The 16,669-nt window shown below is 31.9% G+C and overlaps 5 protein-coding genes and 1 long non-coding RNA gene across 6 annotated transcripts in view; 4 read left to right on the top strand and 2 right to left on the bottom strand.

Moving 5' to 3' along the window:
* Positions 1-7,652, top strand: part of LOC107368907 (uncharacterized) — a 30,203-nt gene extending 22,551 nt beyond the window's left edge. Inside the window, exons 4-5 of the mRNA XM_015936802.3 lie at positions 5,028-5,130; positions 5,219-7,652. Coding sequence (XP_015792288.2) covers positions 5,028-5,130; positions 5,219-6,256 — 1,141 coding nt within the window. The 3' untranslated portion in view covers positions 6,257-7,652. The remainder of the gene's footprint in view (positions 1-5,027; positions 5,131-5,218) is intronic.
* Positions 7,653-8,639: 987 nt separating this feature from the next.
* Polr2E (DNA-directed RNA polymerases I, II, and III subunit Rpb5) lies at positions 8,640-9,866 on the top strand. Its single transcript, XM_015936807.3, has 6 exons — positions 8,640-8,794; positions 8,860-8,948; positions 9,025-9,086; positions 9,152-9,372; positions 9,437-9,574; positions 9,660-9,866. Exons 1-6 carry the CDS (start codon positions 8,738-8,740, stop codon positions 9,723-9,725), a joined length of 633 nt encoding a protein of 210 aa, XP_015792293.1. The 5' UTR covers positions 8,640-8,737; the 3' UTR covers positions 9,726-9,866.
* A 376-nt stretch (positions 9,867-10,242) lies between these two features.
* Positions 10,243-11,660, top strand: Rala (Ras-like protein A). Its single transcript, XM_015936809.3, has 2 exons — positions 10,243-10,370; positions 10,789-11,660. The coding sequence occupies exons 1-2, from the start codon at positions 10,254-10,256 to the stop codon at positions 11,293-11,295; spliced, it is 624 nt and encodes a 207-aa protein (XP_015792295.1). The 5' UTR covers positions 10,243-10,253; the 3' UTR covers positions 11,296-11,660.
* On the bottom strand, positions 11,257-12,124 carry LOC107368914 (protein LSM12 homolog A). The gene is made up of 2 exons (XM_015936810.3): positions 11,678-12,124; positions 11,257-11,622 (listed from the first exon to the last, which is right to left on the bottom strand). The coding sequence occupies exons 1-2, from the start codon at positions 11,978-11,980 to the stop codon at positions 11,314-11,316; spliced, it is 612 nt and encodes a 203-aa protein (XP_015792296.1). The 5' UTR covers positions 11,981-12,124; the 3' UTR covers positions 11,257-11,313.
* An 893-nt stretch (positions 12,125-13,017) lies between these two features.
* Positions 13,018-14,676, top strand: LOC107368908 (transmembrane protein 177). The gene is made up of 2 exons (XM_015936803.3): positions 13,018-13,220; positions 13,287-14,676. The coding sequence occupies exons 1-2, from the start codon at positions 13,075-13,077 to the stop codon at positions 14,113-14,115; spliced, it is 975 nt and encodes a 324-aa protein (XP_015792289.2). The 5' UTR covers positions 13,018-13,074; the 3' UTR covers positions 14,116-14,676.
* A 597-nt stretch (positions 14,677-15,273) lies between these two features.
* On the bottom strand, positions 15,274-16,668 carry LOC107368916 (uncharacterized). The gene is made up of 3 exons (XR_001570231.3): positions 16,177-16,668; positions 15,726-15,901; positions 15,274-15,644 (listed from the first exon to the last, which is right to left on the bottom strand). It is a non-coding gene; the product is annotated as an uncharacterized LOC107368916 (long non-coding RNA).
* Between the last annotated feature and the right edge of the window lies 1 nt (position 16,669).

The raw sequence follows: 16,669 nt of genomic DNA, 5'->3' as shown, positions 1-16,669 counted from the left end.
ACCTAGTTACTAATAAAATCAGTTGCACCTTAACTATCATTGCAAACAAAGCGAATCTCGTTTAGATTCGAAATTAGTCCTATTGATCTCGAAAAGATCTATTCAGTTTGCACATTAATTTCATAAAAAGTTTAATCGCCATTTCTCTCCGAATATGAAATCACTTGCTTGGTGATAATTCTCACAATTAAATTATAATCGAAGCAAATGCATTAGAAATTTATTCAAATGCACAATAAATCTTGTATCGTCTGACAAAAGTTAGATAAATGCACATTTCCAGCATTTATCTGATCATGCAAATAATAAATGTACAAAATGCTTCAAGATATCAAATGTAAACGCAAAATGCAAAGTATTATTAATATATTTAATGGTTTTCCATGGTAAAGTTCATTTCCTTTGCCTCTTAAAATAATCATTTACAAAGTCTGTTTCAATAACTTGCATCAGTTTTTTAAACCTTTTCATGCAAAGAAGAAGAATAAGCAAAATGTATTTCAATCAGGATTAAATTTATTGTTTGGTTTGTTTTACAACCAAAAATGTACTAAAACAATCAAATTATATTTACTTTTAAACTGATAATTCAATTTATCATAACAATTGAATGTATAATGCCTTTTAAGTGAATCTCTCCTTGTGTTGCTCAATCCCATGAAGTTCAAGGAATTTTATTCTTAAACATTCACTTAAAAGCTTCACTATACTTTGTATAATTATCTTGACCTTAAAATCCTAATGACAAGAGAGATGAATAGTTATGAACATATTTCACTGGAATGCAAGTAAACTCTTGATCCAGACGAAAAGTCAAAGACTCAGTTTGCTTTCATGAATCCATTGGTTAACTTGAGCCAACTAAAGTAACGATGAAATTCATTTGGGTCAGTAAACAGTTTCAACTTATAACACATTTCCATGCATTTTCACGTCTATCAAGATCATTTAGCAGCTAAACATTTGTTTTCACTCCATTTCAATTGTCTTCTGTCTTTAAAAAGTTAAGTCAGCCATTTAGATACGCAAAAGATGCTCTTCTCATCTTTATTTTCGTCCTTTTATTCATCTTCTTCCCTGTCAATCTTTTCCTCTGAAAACCTTTTCTCAACATCAATCCAAGTGACATTCAATTGAAACTATGAAAATAAAAGCTCTTCAATCCTATTTTGAATCTATTCCTATGACAATATCACTTACGAACCGTTTCAATTTCATCTGTGATTAAATCGTTTTTTACCATATTTTCCACTTCGTTCAACCCATCAAACTGTTAATCTGCCTTTTCCCTGTCACAGTTTCAATTTAAATTCAATTCTTTTTCAGTCAACTTTTTTTTCCCAAACTACACAACTTTTGACCTTTCTATTAAACCAACAATTAGTAATTCCAAACCTTACATTTCAAACATAAAACTGATAAAACCAACTCCCAGACTAAGAATAACAATCCAAGTAAACTCCAACAGTTTCTTTAATCAAATCAACTCTGAAATCTTTAAACTTCCATTCTGTCAAAGTCTCTATGATCAACTCATTATCAAGTTGATGAATGAACAAAACTTGTCTTCTTTTGACAAACTTTTAGTGAAACAAGAAGAAACCTGATTAAACCTTTCATCATTCATAAATAAAATGATGTGATGATAAACCTGTTATTTATAGACAATGAAATCTACCATGAGAATCTCACCTTTTTTTATTCGTTTTTTTCTTCATCAAGGAAACAATGAAAGTTAAATGCGATATTTCAAGATAACGAGTCGACAATTAATTTGTGTGAAAAGTTTTTATTCCCTGTAATTGAATCAAACTAACTTGAAACGTATTTTTCTGTCAACATTGAGTTTAAAGATGATCAACTTGGTACAATATTTGAAATGTACAATAAATGTCTAATATTATCCCAGCATCTTCACTCCCTTTATCCCTTTGCTAACTATTATTTTTTGTCTCTTCTTCCTGTTCTTCAAGCTTCAATTGAATCTGAACACTATTTGACAGACTTTGTGTATTCCTTTTGTGTTGCTTTTAATTCCTTCATCAAATCATCTTGAGCTTGGATAACCTTATAATATTGATCCTCAACTCTTTTTTTCCTCTTCTTCTTCCCATGTTTGCCAAAAGAGAGCAAAAAATCGAACAAAGTTTTTCTTTTCATTCTCTTGTAGATAGTTTAACAATCAACATTTTTATTATTATTCTGAAATTACTGGTAACAGAGACAATAACTGTTTCTCGTTATCCATGCATCTAAATATCTTTCATTGTTCAGGATAATATTAATGAAAGTTTTCCAGTTATTTTAAGCTTATATCTTGTTCATCATTTTGTTGTCAATTTACTTTCAATGCCAATTATTCAACTAAACTTTCATGGTTACATTTTTTTCACTTTTTCAGTCTCAGCCTTTCAACTTCATTAAAGAATGATAATTAACTAGAAAAGCAAAATTGAAAAGCACCATTTTCTATGCAAATTTTCTTGATAGTTAAAGAAAAGGTTTAAAGTCAATTAATGAATACATTAACTTTTCTAATTAATTCATTGACTATTCATTTCATTATTTCTTTGCCATTCAAATCGCTATCCAAGAGGTTGATTCATAACCCAATACTCTCAGCTTATTTGTATTGACGTTTCATTGTAGTGCATAAACATTATGGAAACTATGAGAATCGAAAAATAATGACCAGAACTGAAATCTGATCTGAAATGAGATCAAATCTATTAACCCAAGCAATAATCGAATCTTACTTCAGAAGATTTATCTTTTCATGGAGCCATTCAAATCGACACCTTTTCTTGCAATCAAATAACTTCATGTTGTTATATTTTGAATCTCACAAATAGATTTTGTTGAATGAATATTCTTTTCGAATTTCATTCCTGATGCTAATCTTGCCCTGTTGCTTTGAACACTTTCAGTTGTTCCATATTTTTTTGCTAATTTTGAAGCGTTTCATTATAACTCTTGAAATTAATGATGTGTGAATATGCGATTCCAGAGTTTTTAATTCCAATACTTTGTATTGGCGATTGAACTTTCGTTTCAATTGAACTCACGTTCAATACTGTTATCCAGTCTAAGCTCATCTGATTAATCTTATAAACATGATCTGCTTAGCAAGTTACAATATCGATGTAAAGAAACTTCAGAATATTGCAATCTCGTTGTAAAGTTTTCAACAGTCAATGAGCCACTTCAATTGACTGAGCCTTTTCTGCATTTCTTAACTTTTTCAAAGAACTTCTCAGGATTAATCTTTCTAAACTCAATATTTCAGAAACTGTCTGCATTCTAACTCTATAACATTGGGAAATGAACAGTCATGTCGTGCTTTGATTGTAAATTGTGATGGATTGCAGTTGTGCAAACCATTTGTTGATCATTTACGGATTGGATAATTTATCAGTGTTTATTTAGACACTTTAATTGCGACTCTTTTCATTTACTTTGCAAAGAAGCAAAAGAAAAGTCTTCAATAGACTAAAGGCTAGTTTTGTTTATCATGTTAAATATACCATGAAATTGTATTATTTGATTGAAAGTTTGAATGTAAACAATAACGATGATGAAAAGGAGATGCAAAAAGCTGTGTTCAAACTGTTCAAATCAATGAACTGTTTGCATAAAAAAAGATCTCACTGAACATTTAGCTAACTTAATGTTTATATACTTGATTTGCCTTTTAAATTGACTTTTCAATTCTATCCTCAACCTTATCATCTTTCCTCTTCATAATCTTCATTCCCTTCCCACTCACTTTCCATTTAAATTATCGTTAGTAATCTTATTGGGAAAATTTTCCCTTCGAATCAAAAGCAAAAACTTATTAAACATTAATGAAGTTACTTTTTGACTTTGTTCAAATTTTTCACTTTTCCAATTTATTTTCAACTTTCAATATTATTCCATCATTTAGGACAATTTATTCACTTTGATTGATAACCTTTGACTCAGAATTCTCTGAAAAATCGAGTTATCATCAGAAGTTTAAATAATTTAACCAATCAATTGAAGTTAATTTTTGATCAAACGATTTCATGGAAAACTTATGTTTCGAAAGTTGATCAATTGTTGGAATCATTGTTCGCCTTGTTAACCAACAATCACTTTCATTGCTTTGTTTCGATTAATGATCAATCTCGAGCAATTTTTCAACATGGCCTAATGATTAAATGTTACATTTAATTTTCATCTGATTGTTGGTTAAAAGACCAGATAATCTGATTGTTGAGAAATGATTAATGGTTGAGAGATTTTTTTGTAAGCAAAAATGAAAACAAAGAAAATGCTTGATTAATGTTGTCCATTGAAATTAATTATTAAAGGTTGATCGCGAATTAGATGTTCATCAAAGTGTTAATTCTCATTATACCGAAGCTTATTATCAATTAGTTGAAGGCTTTATTAGATAATCTTTTGATTGCTGTCAATCACTCATTTGCATTTGTTTAAGCCTATTTCATGTTTCAACCGATCATATTTCATTGAGCAAGCTGATTGAATGACATGTTGAAATTTCAGTTTCATAATTGTGTTTCCATCTTTTTGCCTCTTCTTTATTTCAGTACTTACTCAAGTTACCCAAATATTCAAAAATTAAGTGTCACATTCAGCTAAACATGGAATCATTTCATATTTTCATTTCATCAATTTCATCATTTTCTATCAATTTTACATTCAATTTTATCGCTCAAAATTGTGTTAATAATTTGGAAAGCAAATGATAGTTGGTTGTCATTGAATGGAAGAGAAATTACTTTTTAAAATTGATTTAAAAAATGTCAATGTTGACTGATGAAACCACGACATGATGAAATTCAGTAAGATTGATCGAGTCAATTTATTAAAAGGACAAAACGAAATTTGAACAAATCTTTTCATTGGCAGAGTTGAAACCCAAAAATATCATTTTCGGGTGAAATTACATTAAATTACATCACTCTCTGTAACCTTTATAATCTTTAAACTCTGTTTTCTTCAACCATTTAATCATCATTTTTTCCTCTCTCCCAATCCAGAATTTTTTACGTTTCTCATGATTCATTGGACATGAAGATATTTTCCTACATTGCCAGGGAATCCAATGTTTTCAAATGTTGTGTCTTTAAAACACCCAAAAAGGTAAGCTTCAACACTTTTCCTTCCTTTCCTAACAAGAATTATAAGCTTCATTTTCCTGGTTTTAATTTCCTCTTCATTTTCTTTACAGTCTCAAGCAATGAGGATTGTCAGGACAATCGGTCAAGCATTTGAAGTTTGCCACAAACTAAGCGTACCATACAATACAACTGGCTCAATCCAAGACGAATCAAGTCCAAATCGTAACCAGAGAAATGTGACAACAAATCCTATCGGCAATAAACGAGCAACCGACAATGAAAGCTTAGGAAGTCCGACAAACACTGAATCCTCATTGACACCCGTTAGTCCCAGTCATCTGAATAATCGTCCAAACACACCGCCAACACCTACCTTTGGAAGCATCCAACAATCGACTGATGAGGGTTGCTTAGATGATCGAACTACAACTAACAATATAATCAATAGCAGTACCATTAATAGTATCAATAGTCTAAGTGCTCACACAAACACAACCAGTAACAATATGAACATCAATGAGAGCAACAATAATGCGTCCAATAATGTACATTACAATTCATCTAATGGCAATAACAACAATAGTCACCATCTATGCCGAGAGTCTCTTGTCCATATATCTGATAATCAGTATGAAAGTTTGGTGACTTCATTGAAATGTTTGGAGGAGAAGATGTATAATCTTACTGATCGTATTTCAACGATTGAATTGAATCAGGAAAAGTTGCTTGGAATGGTTGGTAAACTTTGCGCTTTACAGGAAGAAGATAAACTGAATTGCAAGGATAAACAGGTCAATTCCAGTACAACCAATTGTAATGTGAAAAACAGCAACAGCTCAAACAATTTGATTCAACCTTCATTTCAAACCATAAAACCTACCTCTTTACCAGTGACCAATGGAAAATTGAATTTCCCTTCTGTCATTAACAATAAATCAGTCAACAATTTAATAAACGGTCCGTCAACATTAACAGTAAATCCAGTGACCACAGTTACAACCAATGCAACCTCCAATGGAACAACCATTCAAAGTCCTTCTCTCAATGAGAGCCTATTTTTCAAATCCGATTCCCTGTTTTTCGATTCTGAACCATTAAGAGATTCTCTATTCTCTTTAAATGATGACATTTTCTCAACCAATCAATGATTATGATTATCGAGAAAGGATCAAATCGAACCAGTAAATAAGATGAAAACAATTAGCACTCTTGGTTGTAAAAAGAAGACAATTTTACACGCAAAGTCACACTTGACGAATCTAGAGCAACAAGAAATATTCCCAATGGAAAATATTGAGACGAAAATTAGGAACCAAATTTGACATGAAATTTGAAGATGACACTTGGAAACGTTGATAGATTGGACAATTTAACGACCCAAACGACTCAACCATTTGACTTGATTTTTCCTGTTTGACATTTCTTGTCTTTCCAACTTCATGGTTAAATCAATTGAAAGTTGCAATCCATATCTAAATAATTGTTATTATTTAGCCATAAATCATTTTGAAGTGTGCCTTTGCGATAATCATAATCATTGTTTCCTTTCGGATTCTCTGGTTAATTTCAATAATTAACATCTTTGTTATTAAAGTAAGCAGGATGGTTCAAGAAAATGTAATTGGAACAAATACAATCTTCATTAAATCTTGGTTCACCCAATTTTAAGTCAAAGAGTTGTAAACAGATTTTCAAAGATACGCAAAGTAAACAATGGATCATTACCTTGACCGGATTGTATGATTTTATATTTAAAAATGTTGATTAAGGAGATTAAATTTTGGCAAGTTGAACATTGTTTGTACCATTCCAGCTCATTACATTTTACACTAAAGCCAAGTCTGTGAAAAATACTTGATTTTCAAGATAATTGTTCATTTCCATCTTGATCATTCAGTCATCTTTATTTTCATCATGTTATTTGCTCCATTGTGATTCATCATTACTTTGACTGTAAACAACTGTTAATTCAACTTGCCAAAGATTGTTCAATCGTAAAAGATATTCTTAGTACATTGAATATTGAAAGTAACCCAAAAGAGTACAATTCATCTATGCTTCCAAATCGACTGGATAAATCATCATTGGATTAAATTTTTAAACAATAACTTTGCTGGTTTTATGGGTTTACCTGGCAATTTGGAAAGGTCCAATGAATTGAGAAACATTTTGGCAATGTTTATGATGTCTGTCTGACTTCACCCAATCTCTATCTTCACACCACCATCATTTCTTAATATTTATTTCATCATTTCCAATGTTGATTCTCTTCTTTTTCCGGCCTAATCGTTATGATTAATCACTCATTGCTGGACACAAAATGGTTAAAATTAGTTAAAAACTTGTACAACAGTTCACACTTTGAATGCAAAAACAATGGAATCTAATTTTGCAAAGCAATCCAACATTGGTACTTCTCTCATCTACACTGGTAAACGAATACATCAGTCATGACTTAATTTAATGTCTCATTGATTATATATCATTGATTATTTATGTGTATATCTAATTATTTTATTTATTAAAAATGAATATCGAAAAATATATTTTAGTTCTTGATTTACTTTTAATTTTTCTCGATTACAAGCAATGACTATTTTATGCAATATAAGTGCATATCTTATGTTACAAAAGATAAAAGAAACGATATTTTTAAATTATTTACATGACTCGAATGAAAAAATACAGCTCTGCGATCGCTATCACAGTGGATGCAGCTAAAGCAACAATTATCTGGAAAGGTATATCTTGCTTGGGTAATGAATACTCAACAACTTTATAAATGAAGTAAAATGAGCATAATACCACCAATAGACCATTAATTAAAGCCGTAATAAGCGATTTGATTTCTTTCACTTCTTTGGATAAATTTTTATTTTCTTTTGAATTTGCTGATGCCAAACATATTCCATTGGACATTTTCTTGTATTCTTTCGCAGCAGCTTCACATTTTAACTTAATCAGCCTAGCTTGCAGTTCAGGTTTCTTGTTACTAGTTGGAATGATTACATTTGTCTCCTCAAGTAATTGATGAAAAAACAAGTCATATGAAGGGTCCAGCTTCTGTAAACATTTGTGTACGTCAGTCAGCTCATCGTACGAAACCATTTGTTTATCACTTTCCTCTTTGTCCATGATTTCTTTCAGTCTGTTGATGGTCTTATCATCTGCATCTTTACTTACATCATCCTTTAGGCATTTTGAAATAATTTTACGAATTTTAACGTTCATTCGATATTCAAATTCTCTAGGATCCAGTTGTTTATTTTCAATTTCACTAAATTTCACCATCTTGAAGACAAAACTAAAAGCCTTTTGAAGTAGAGGTGAGACGGTTTAATTTGGTGACGATACAGTAAAGCTTCTATTAATTGTGTATCAATACGCCATTGATTAAGGCCGTATTAAGCGATTTGACTTCTTTAGCTTCACAAAATAATTTTTCTTGTTTACTTTTTAACGATGTATCGATGCATCACCATCGCTATCGTTGTCTTTTCAATATCGATTTTTGGGATTTAAAATTTTTTCCATGCTCAAGTTGAGCAGCTTAAGTCTATTTCATCACATTTCTCATATTCTGACAAAACTCATCGTCTTTTTTGCCTGGAATTAGATTTAAATTCAAAATGGATGACGAAGCTGACATTTACAAATTATGGAGGATTAGAAAAACAATTATGCAAGTAAGTTTGACTAAAGATTTTTGGTATGTATGTAAATATTCACCTTATTGTTTTATTTTTGCTAGCTTTGCCATGACAGAGGATATCTTGTGACTCAAGATGAACTTGACCAGACTTTAGAACAATTTAAGGAGCAGTTCGGTGATAAACCAAGGTATGCCATTAGATTTTATCTTTAAAAGTACATCCAACTTAACTAACTTAACATTATTCTTGCATTTTGTGTTTAGCGAGCGACATCCATCTAGAAGTGATTTAATTGTTTTGGTCGCTCATAATGATGACCCAACTGGTAAGTTATTCATGACAACTTTTAAATGTCACAATATTCATTTAGATTTTTTTACCTCCGTTTAGATCAAATGTTTGTTTTCTTTCCGGACGAACCTAAGATTGGAATCAAAACAGTGAAAAATTATTGTCAAAGGATGCAAGAAGAAAACATTTCAAGAGCCTTAATTGTTGTACAAATGGGCATGACACCTAGTGCTAAGCAAGCTCTTGTAGACATGGCACCAAAATATATTTTAGAGCAGTTTCTGGAATCTGAACTTTTGATTAACATCACTGAACATGAGGTAATTTACTTTCTATTTCTTATTTGAAATTATTTTTGGCTAATTTTTACCATCCTTTCAACAGCTTGTTCCAGAACATGTAGTTTTAACGCCTGAAGAGAAGTCCGAACTTTTGACAAAGTATAAATTGAAAGAAAATCAATTGATGAGAATTCAAGCAAGTGACCCAGTTGCTCGATACTATGGATTGAAGCGAGGACAGGTAATGTTTACATTCCATTTTTGTTGTTTACATTCAAACTGAAGCAATACGAATTGAATTTAACTTTCATTTTTATCTCTTTCAGGTTGTAAAAATCATTAGACCTTCAGAAACAGCTGGACGATACATTTCATATCGATTGGTAGTTTGAAAGCTTTGAGTTTACACGATCAAAGATAAAGTGACCAAAAAATTTCCAGTTTTCTAATTAACACCGGCATTGTTAAAAAATACCATATTCAAAATGTCAATGCTTTTATTGTAATTCGATTAAAGTTACAATTTTCCATCAGAGTTTGTTTCTTAATTAAAGGCAATAAAAAATCTTACCCAAGATAGCATATAAAAGTGGATTGATTTTGCCGGCACTTTGTGTGCCGGCTCTTACAGAATGACAAACCCAACAAACATAATGTATTTGCATTGAGTCAGGTGAAATAAAAAATTATAGCATAATAGAGTATGAACTTTATTACTCTTTGGTTTCACCTTTTGTGTGGTCTGTGATTTATAAACAGTCTCAATATTTATTTTTAAGATGTTTTAAAAATTGTAAAAAGCGGGGTTATTTGCTGCGCGTGACACCTGGTGAAAGTAAAGAAAAATTACGAATGGAAAAAATATTTGTCTTGTCTTGAGAGTGAAATCCTCCCATCAAAATCAAAACAAATTCACCAAAATGGCTGGTAAAACTGTCCATCACAATAATAAGGATTTACCAGTCCTCAAAGTTATTATGGTTGGTACTGGAGGTGTTGGTAAATCAGCGTTGACCCTACAATTTCTTTATGACGAGGTAATGATTTACGATTAACTACCCTTTCTCTTCTTTTGTACACTAACATTTTTAAACAAAAATTCCCTTTCCATTACACACTAACCGAAATCTCTTTCCAACATCTGTTCTCTTCTCTTTCCTTCAATGTTTGAGTTTTGACTGTGTTAATTGTCATTAACTTGTTCGCCTGTCCTAATTGTGTTCATTTGTCATATTTTATTGTTACATTGAGTTCTCATTTTTTTTCTTTCTCGCCATTCCCTTGGCCCTGTTTTTTTCGTCTCGCTTTTTCTCTTTCTCTCTCCTTTCTTCTTTATTTTCTCTCTTCTCTCTCTCTTTCATTTTTTTCTTTCTCTTTCTCTCGACCTCTCCTCCTTCTACTCTATTTGCTTTCTCTTTGCCTTTTCGTTTCCTTCCACGATTGTGATCTGTGCAGTTTATTGAAGATTATGAGCCAACCAAAGCCGATGTCTATCGTAAACCAGCCAATGTTGATGGAGAGGTTGTCATGGTGGATATCTTGGACACTGCTGGTCAAGAAGATTATGCTGCTATTCGAGATAATTACTTTCGTAGCGGTGAAGGTTTCCTTTGTGTCTTCTCAATCCTCGAGATTGAAAGCTTTCAAGCTACCCATGAATTTCGTGAGCAAATCTTAAGAGTTAAAGGAGACGATGTGAAAATCCCTTTTCTTCTTGTTGGTAATAAGGCTGATCTCGACGACAAACGAGTCGTACCTAAGTCTGAAGCTCAAAGATTAGCTGATTCTTGGGGAGTGCCATACATTGAAACGAGTGCTAAAACTCGGGTTAACGTGGATACCATTTTCTACACTTTAATGAAAGATATTTATAAAAAGAAAATGGCTGAAGCAGCTACAAGTAATGGACCTAAAGCCAAGAAATCAAAGAAAAAGAGAAAATCTAAATGTTTATTATTTTAAAGATTGTTCCATAATTGATTAATTGTTCCAATATTTTTCCAACAACTGTTTGATGTAGGAAACGGCTTCCAAAACTTTGGCTGAGTTCACGTTCCTTTTGTCTCCGGCCATATTTGAACTATTACTTGGAATACAATTCTCGGGTTTATATGGTGGTTGGATGACAACATTTTTCATCACGATAATATTTTTACCCTCCCAAGTAACAGCATCGATGGTTTTTGACAGATGCAGAAAGACTTCGATACCTTCATCAGTGACTCCAGAGTCAAAAGCTTTGGCTAACCGTTTTCGCTCCTCAATAGCTTGTTTTTTTCTCAGCTCAACCTGTCCAAAGTAAAATAAAATGTAATTTAATCTCTCAATGTGATGATCTACTTACTTTGTTTATATTTAGGTGGGGAAGCGATGTTGAATTAAGGTCCTCTTTTTTTACTTCCTTTTTTATTTTAACGTCCGTTACATTGCTCAAATTAATTAGATGGACATCATTTAGACTTGCTTGTCCCGAGCTAGCCGGACATTTGATTAGCAATATTTTTTTATGATAATCAAAGGCTAAAACCTCTCCTTCGTAGACACCTTCATGACATGTAATTAAAGATATAATAGAACCTGCTGTAAACATGAATTCAGCATCTTCCGACATGATTAGGTTTGAGTTGCTATTAATAAAGTTCTTCATGAATTAATTAACAACAGTACTTATAGTTAACACAGAATTGTAAATCACGAGTTGATAAATTGCAAAAATAAACAATATTAATTTAAACTCACTGTTTATAAATCAGAACACAAAAAGGGGTGAAACTGTGTGGTAATTTTATTGGCTTGTCCTGAGGAAGCAGCTTATAAGCTTGTAATAATAGAAGCTTTGTTGATGCACAAAGAATGCAAGAGATGGAGTTACACTGTTGAATGTGATAAAACCATTATTTTATTTAAAATGATATTTTAAACTTAATTTGTTACAATTTCAATCCATAATCGAAATTTTCACTCCAAATAAATCAATTTTAAAAAGATATGCCTAAGTACTTCATCCATTATCTATCATCATCTTTAAGCTTACTCACAAAGGTAAGTTTAACAGAGTTAAATACTCTAGTTAGCGAAAATCAAAAGACATTCAATAGCTTTTGCAAGCTTCTGAGTTCAAAAAAATTAATTTTACTTAAATTTTATTCATTATCTCCTTAGATATCACCTATAGGAGTTTCGTATATCTGAAGAAGTGATCCAAAGCTATTGGTACATGTTACCGAAAATAATGGACACAATGTAGAACTCATTAGCAGACCTTTGCTGCAACTATGAAACTACAAACTACTAAAGTCAACAACAATTATGAATGTGATCGGTCGAAGGATCAACAAGCTTTGAAATAGGCTATTAATTATCATTTGATTCAATTTCATCAGACCTATGACCAAAGCCAGCGATCATAATGTTTGCTGGCTTTGACATTTTGTTGGAGCTTCTCTTTCAAAAGTACCGGTAAAAATCAATCCACTTTTTATATGCTATCTTTGGTATGATTTCTTATTCCCTTTAACTAAGTATCCAACCCAGGATTAGAAATTGTAATCTTAATTGAATTACAATAAAATATGCAAGATTACATGTTTTAAATGTCATATTACATGGTTACCAATGCCGGCGTTAAAATACGATGCAGTATGTAACAAGGTATCGGTCCCTCAGATTAAAACACATGTGAGATGTTGATTTAAATGATATGATAATAATTGGCAGTAAATATTGAATCGTGTTTTTAAGATGCTTTTCAATCAAACTGGGAAATATGCTTTTAGCAAGCTAAAAATCGGTGTGATGGCTGTTCTTGGTGGCGGTGTGATCTTTTACAATCCACTCGTTAACTCATTAGGATTGGCTTCCAATGAAAAATTGCATTCATTAAAAAGGTAATGAACATTTCCTCTCATTAAGTGCATTTCAATTTTTTTTAACTTTACTAATTTTTACCGCAGCGCTGATAATAAACTTGTGGCAGTCCCATACGATCTCCATCAATTCGCAGACGACATACGTAAAGACGTGAAAATGCTAGAGAAAAAAAAGATGGCAATCAAATTTTTTATCGTCAAATCATTAGATGTCATAACACTTGGTTACCTGGACATGGCTCATGGAGCTAGAGTTGGATTACCATATACTTTTATTTATGATAAAGAAGAAGATGTTGACCCAGCAGTTGTTACCTCAATCGTTGGTGAGAAAAGATTCATTGATCAGGATTGGTACAAATCGGAAAACGGTCAAAAGCTAATAAGAACAATCATATTGAGCAAAGAAGCTCGCAAATTCGCCATTGCTAGAGGTATAATTCATGCAGATTCTATAGAAGCCATTCTCATCGATTTCTTCACCCTGTTCATGGTTGCCTCAACCATCGCTGCGTATAGTCTTTTGGAATCTAAAATGATTTTATTATTTGGTAAAGCTGCCGGCTTGACGATTCTCTCAGTTATTTTAGCTTGCACATTAATACCTGTCTTTGTGACTATTAAAAGTATAATAGCTCACGATTGTATGATGCGTTCTGATGATCGAACCTTGAAACAACCTAATAATGACTACAGATTAGGTGCTATTGAATATTATGAAAAGCTGATTGAGCGTAATAAACTTATGCGAGAGCTTCTCGTTGATGGTCCTGAGCGTTATAATGAAGATGGTTCCCCATTTGCAGCTTTCAAGAAAGTTGTCATACCACTTAAGGACAGGTTAACTAATTGCAAAAATGTGATTGAAGAATGGGAAAAAGAAACTCCTGTGATAATTCAAGAGTCGCTGTGATTAAGATTTAATTAAAAATTGGTTTCTTCGTTTGGACTGCAACCAGCCATTTGACAGTTATTTCATGGATCATCACAATTTTCATGATTCAACCAATTCCGATGTCTATAATTGAATGAACAAGGAAACGATTCACCATGATAGAAAATAGATTCACCATCTTCTCGTGATTTTGCCAAATTATAATTTGCTTATCATTAAGTCTCTCATTAATTTGGGCGAAAAAAGACTATCCATTGTGTTCATTAATGATCTCCATTGGTTTGATTGAGCCCATCAATCGAGATTTATATCGAGATGCCAACTCTGAGCGAAACATGAAAATGCTCTTTAGCTTCAATCAAGACAAATGCAATCATCGACTTTTAATTTTCCAATCATCTTGATGTTAGCTATGAACAATCGATAGCTAACGAGAAACGGCATCAATCATCAGTTATCGAGAAACAAAGAATCAATTCATGAGATGAACTTTCGAGTCCTTGGATAAAACAAATTGCGATTCAATAACTGAAATCAAACTGTAGAAAAATATCAATAAATGTAACTTTAGATATAAAATTTACAATTTTTTTGCGATATCCATTATTGATTTGATTCTTTTATTCAAGAATGGATAGAACCATTAACATTGTTAAAGCCCTTGGAAAAAATCAATAAATTTTGGATGGAAATTCATTAATAATTTATAAATACAAGCGAAGTATAATTTGAGCGACTGATCTTACAAGAATAGCTCAAGATAGTCTATAGTTACAAGTTCATAGCAATTAACCAATTTATTAATTACAGCATTTTCCGATATCGAGCTGTTAATTATAGTTAATCATTGCAGAATCTCTTTGATGCGAAATCAATCAAACCTTTACCAGGCAATAAAAGATATGATGAGAGTGAAAATAAATGGATACAAAGTTAGTAAATTAAATAGTACAATAAACTAAGATCTTGTCCTTGATTAGGGTATTAAAGGTAACGAAGAAATCAGTTTACATTAAATATACCTGGAACTGTTTGCATCAATTAATATTCCTGATTGTACGGTGAAACAATCAAGAAAAATTGCTTATTCATGGCCAGGAAAATTTATATCACTTAGAAACACTTCATTCTTATCGGCTTGATTTTCAGTAACAAATGGTTTTTGAAACACTCGAGGAACAAACAACTTTATAATTGAAGCAGATTTGACAGTTTCAAAAGCTAAACTTGAATTAAATCAAAGGAGTAGAATAGAAAATAATCAAATCTCAACTAAAACAATCCTTTTAGCTTGAAATCGGAAAATCGCTTACGCCATTAGTGTTTTTTACTTCTAAAGAAGCAGTATAATGGTCGAAATTGCGTCTTTTAAAGAGATTGGTACTAGCATTGAACCACCTTGAACTTTAAATCATTTGATCCATTTTACAGACTGAAAACTATTCAACTTGGCTATTGTTTTCCATTTGGCAGATTAACAGAGACTTTATTTGCACTCGGTATCCAATCTGAGTAGCTCGTAAGTAAAACACAAACCATGAGTTTCACTGTTGGAAGGGAAAAGAGAGAAAAGTTAAATATTAATTCAAATTTTGATGCATGTACAACAAAACTGCACAAGTGATTACCATTAATTTATTTATAATAGCAGTCATACGATAGTTGGAAGGTTATGGAAAGCATAATGAATTGGTAACACACTCAACGGTACACAATCACAGTTTGTATGTCAATTGATTTACCGAGGAACCATGATTATATTTCCCATGTTGTGAGGATAACAACCAATCAAGCATTTCCGGTTCTGCAAAAAGGAAAACAAAATTGAAATATTAGATAAAATAATCAATTGTCCTTGGGATAACAATGATTGAGTTACCAGTGGTAGAAACCAGCGAAAAGAAAAATAATTTAAAAAAAAGGAAGAGAAGAAGAAACAGAAAAAGTAAAATTGGCAACTAAATGAAGCGAAAAGGAAAACACAAGAAAGAGTTGAAAAACAGAGTTATCGTGTGAATAATTCAGTACAAATAAAATTTGAGACGAAGAGCGAGAAAACAAAATTAAACCCAGACTTACCTCATTTTTTCCAACATAATTAGACAGTATACAATGGCAGGTAATTAAAGCACAGGAAAACGAAACAATCAGAGGAAATTTAATGGACAATCAATGGGCTGAAATTACATTTACCTTTTTTCTTTCTCATTTCTTGGCCTAATGATGTATTACATTTTAAAGTAATCACCATCATTACAATGATTTCCAGTTCAGAATAGCAATTGTTTTGTACAATTGTCCTTGAAAAACAATATTGAATGAATCACGCAATTTTAATTTGAACAATTTGATGAAAAAATAGTAAACAAAAGAGAATGAAGAAACACAGAGAAAAAAAAATGTCAATCATCTGGTTAAAGAGATTTGAAAAAGGCGCTTGTAGGTGGCAGTGCATGTAAAAGTGTAAAGAGTCGATGTGATTGGTTGAAAAGAGTTTGTTTACATGTTGAAAAGGAGGAGAGATGGTTGATGAAGGCGCGAGAGGAAATACTGATGTTGGGTTTACTGTAAA

This window comes from Tetranychus urticae, chromosome 2, assembly GCF_039701765.1.
Source record: "Tetranychus urticae isolate SD_2017Ah chromosome 2, NJAU_TeUrti_SD_1.0, whole genome shotgun sequence".
Classification (NCBI taxonomy): Eukaryota; Metazoa; Arthropoda; class Arachnida; order Trombidiformes; family Tetranychidae; genus Tetranychus; species Tetranychus urticae.
This window is presented reverse-complemented; position numbering and strand designations above follow the sequence as displayed.

Bases quoted from the DNA above. Each gene is read 5' to 3' on its own strand.
- Rala (XM_015936809.3), top strand. From the start codon at position 10,254: ATGGCTGGTAAAACTGTCCATCACAATAATAAGGATTTACCAGTCCTC. The intron at 10,371-10,788 runs GTAATGATTTAC...TGATCTGTGCAG, and splicing joins TACAATTTCTTTATGACGAG to TTTATTGAAGATTATGAGCC.
- LOC107368914 (XM_015936810.3), bottom strand. From the start codon at position 11,980: ATGAAGAACTTTATTAATAGCAACTCAAACCTAATCATGTCGGAAGAT. The intron at 11,623-11,677 runs GTAAGTAGATCA...TACTTTGGACAG, and splicing joins CCCACCTAAATATAAACAAA to GTTGAGCTGAGAAAAAAACA.
- LOC107368908 (XM_015936803.3), top strand. From the start codon at position 13,075: ATGCTTTTCAATCAAACTGGGAAATATGCTTTTAGCAAGCTAAAAATC. The intron at 13,221-13,286 runs GTAATGAACATT...TTTTTACCGCAG, and splicing joins AAATTGCATTCATTAAAAAG to CGCTGATAATAAACTTGTGG.
- Polr2E (XM_015936807.3), top strand. From the start codon at position 8,738: ATGGATGACGAAGCTGACATTTACAAATTATGGAGGATTAGAAAAACA. The intron at 8,795-8,859 runs GTAAGTTTGACT...TATTTTTGCTAG, and splicing joins TTAGAAAAACAATTATGCAA to CTTTGCCATGACAGAGGATA. The intron at 8,949-9,024 runs GTATGCCATTAG...TTTTGTGTTTAG, and splicing joins CAGTTCGGTGATAAACCAAG to CGAGCGACATCCATCTAGAA.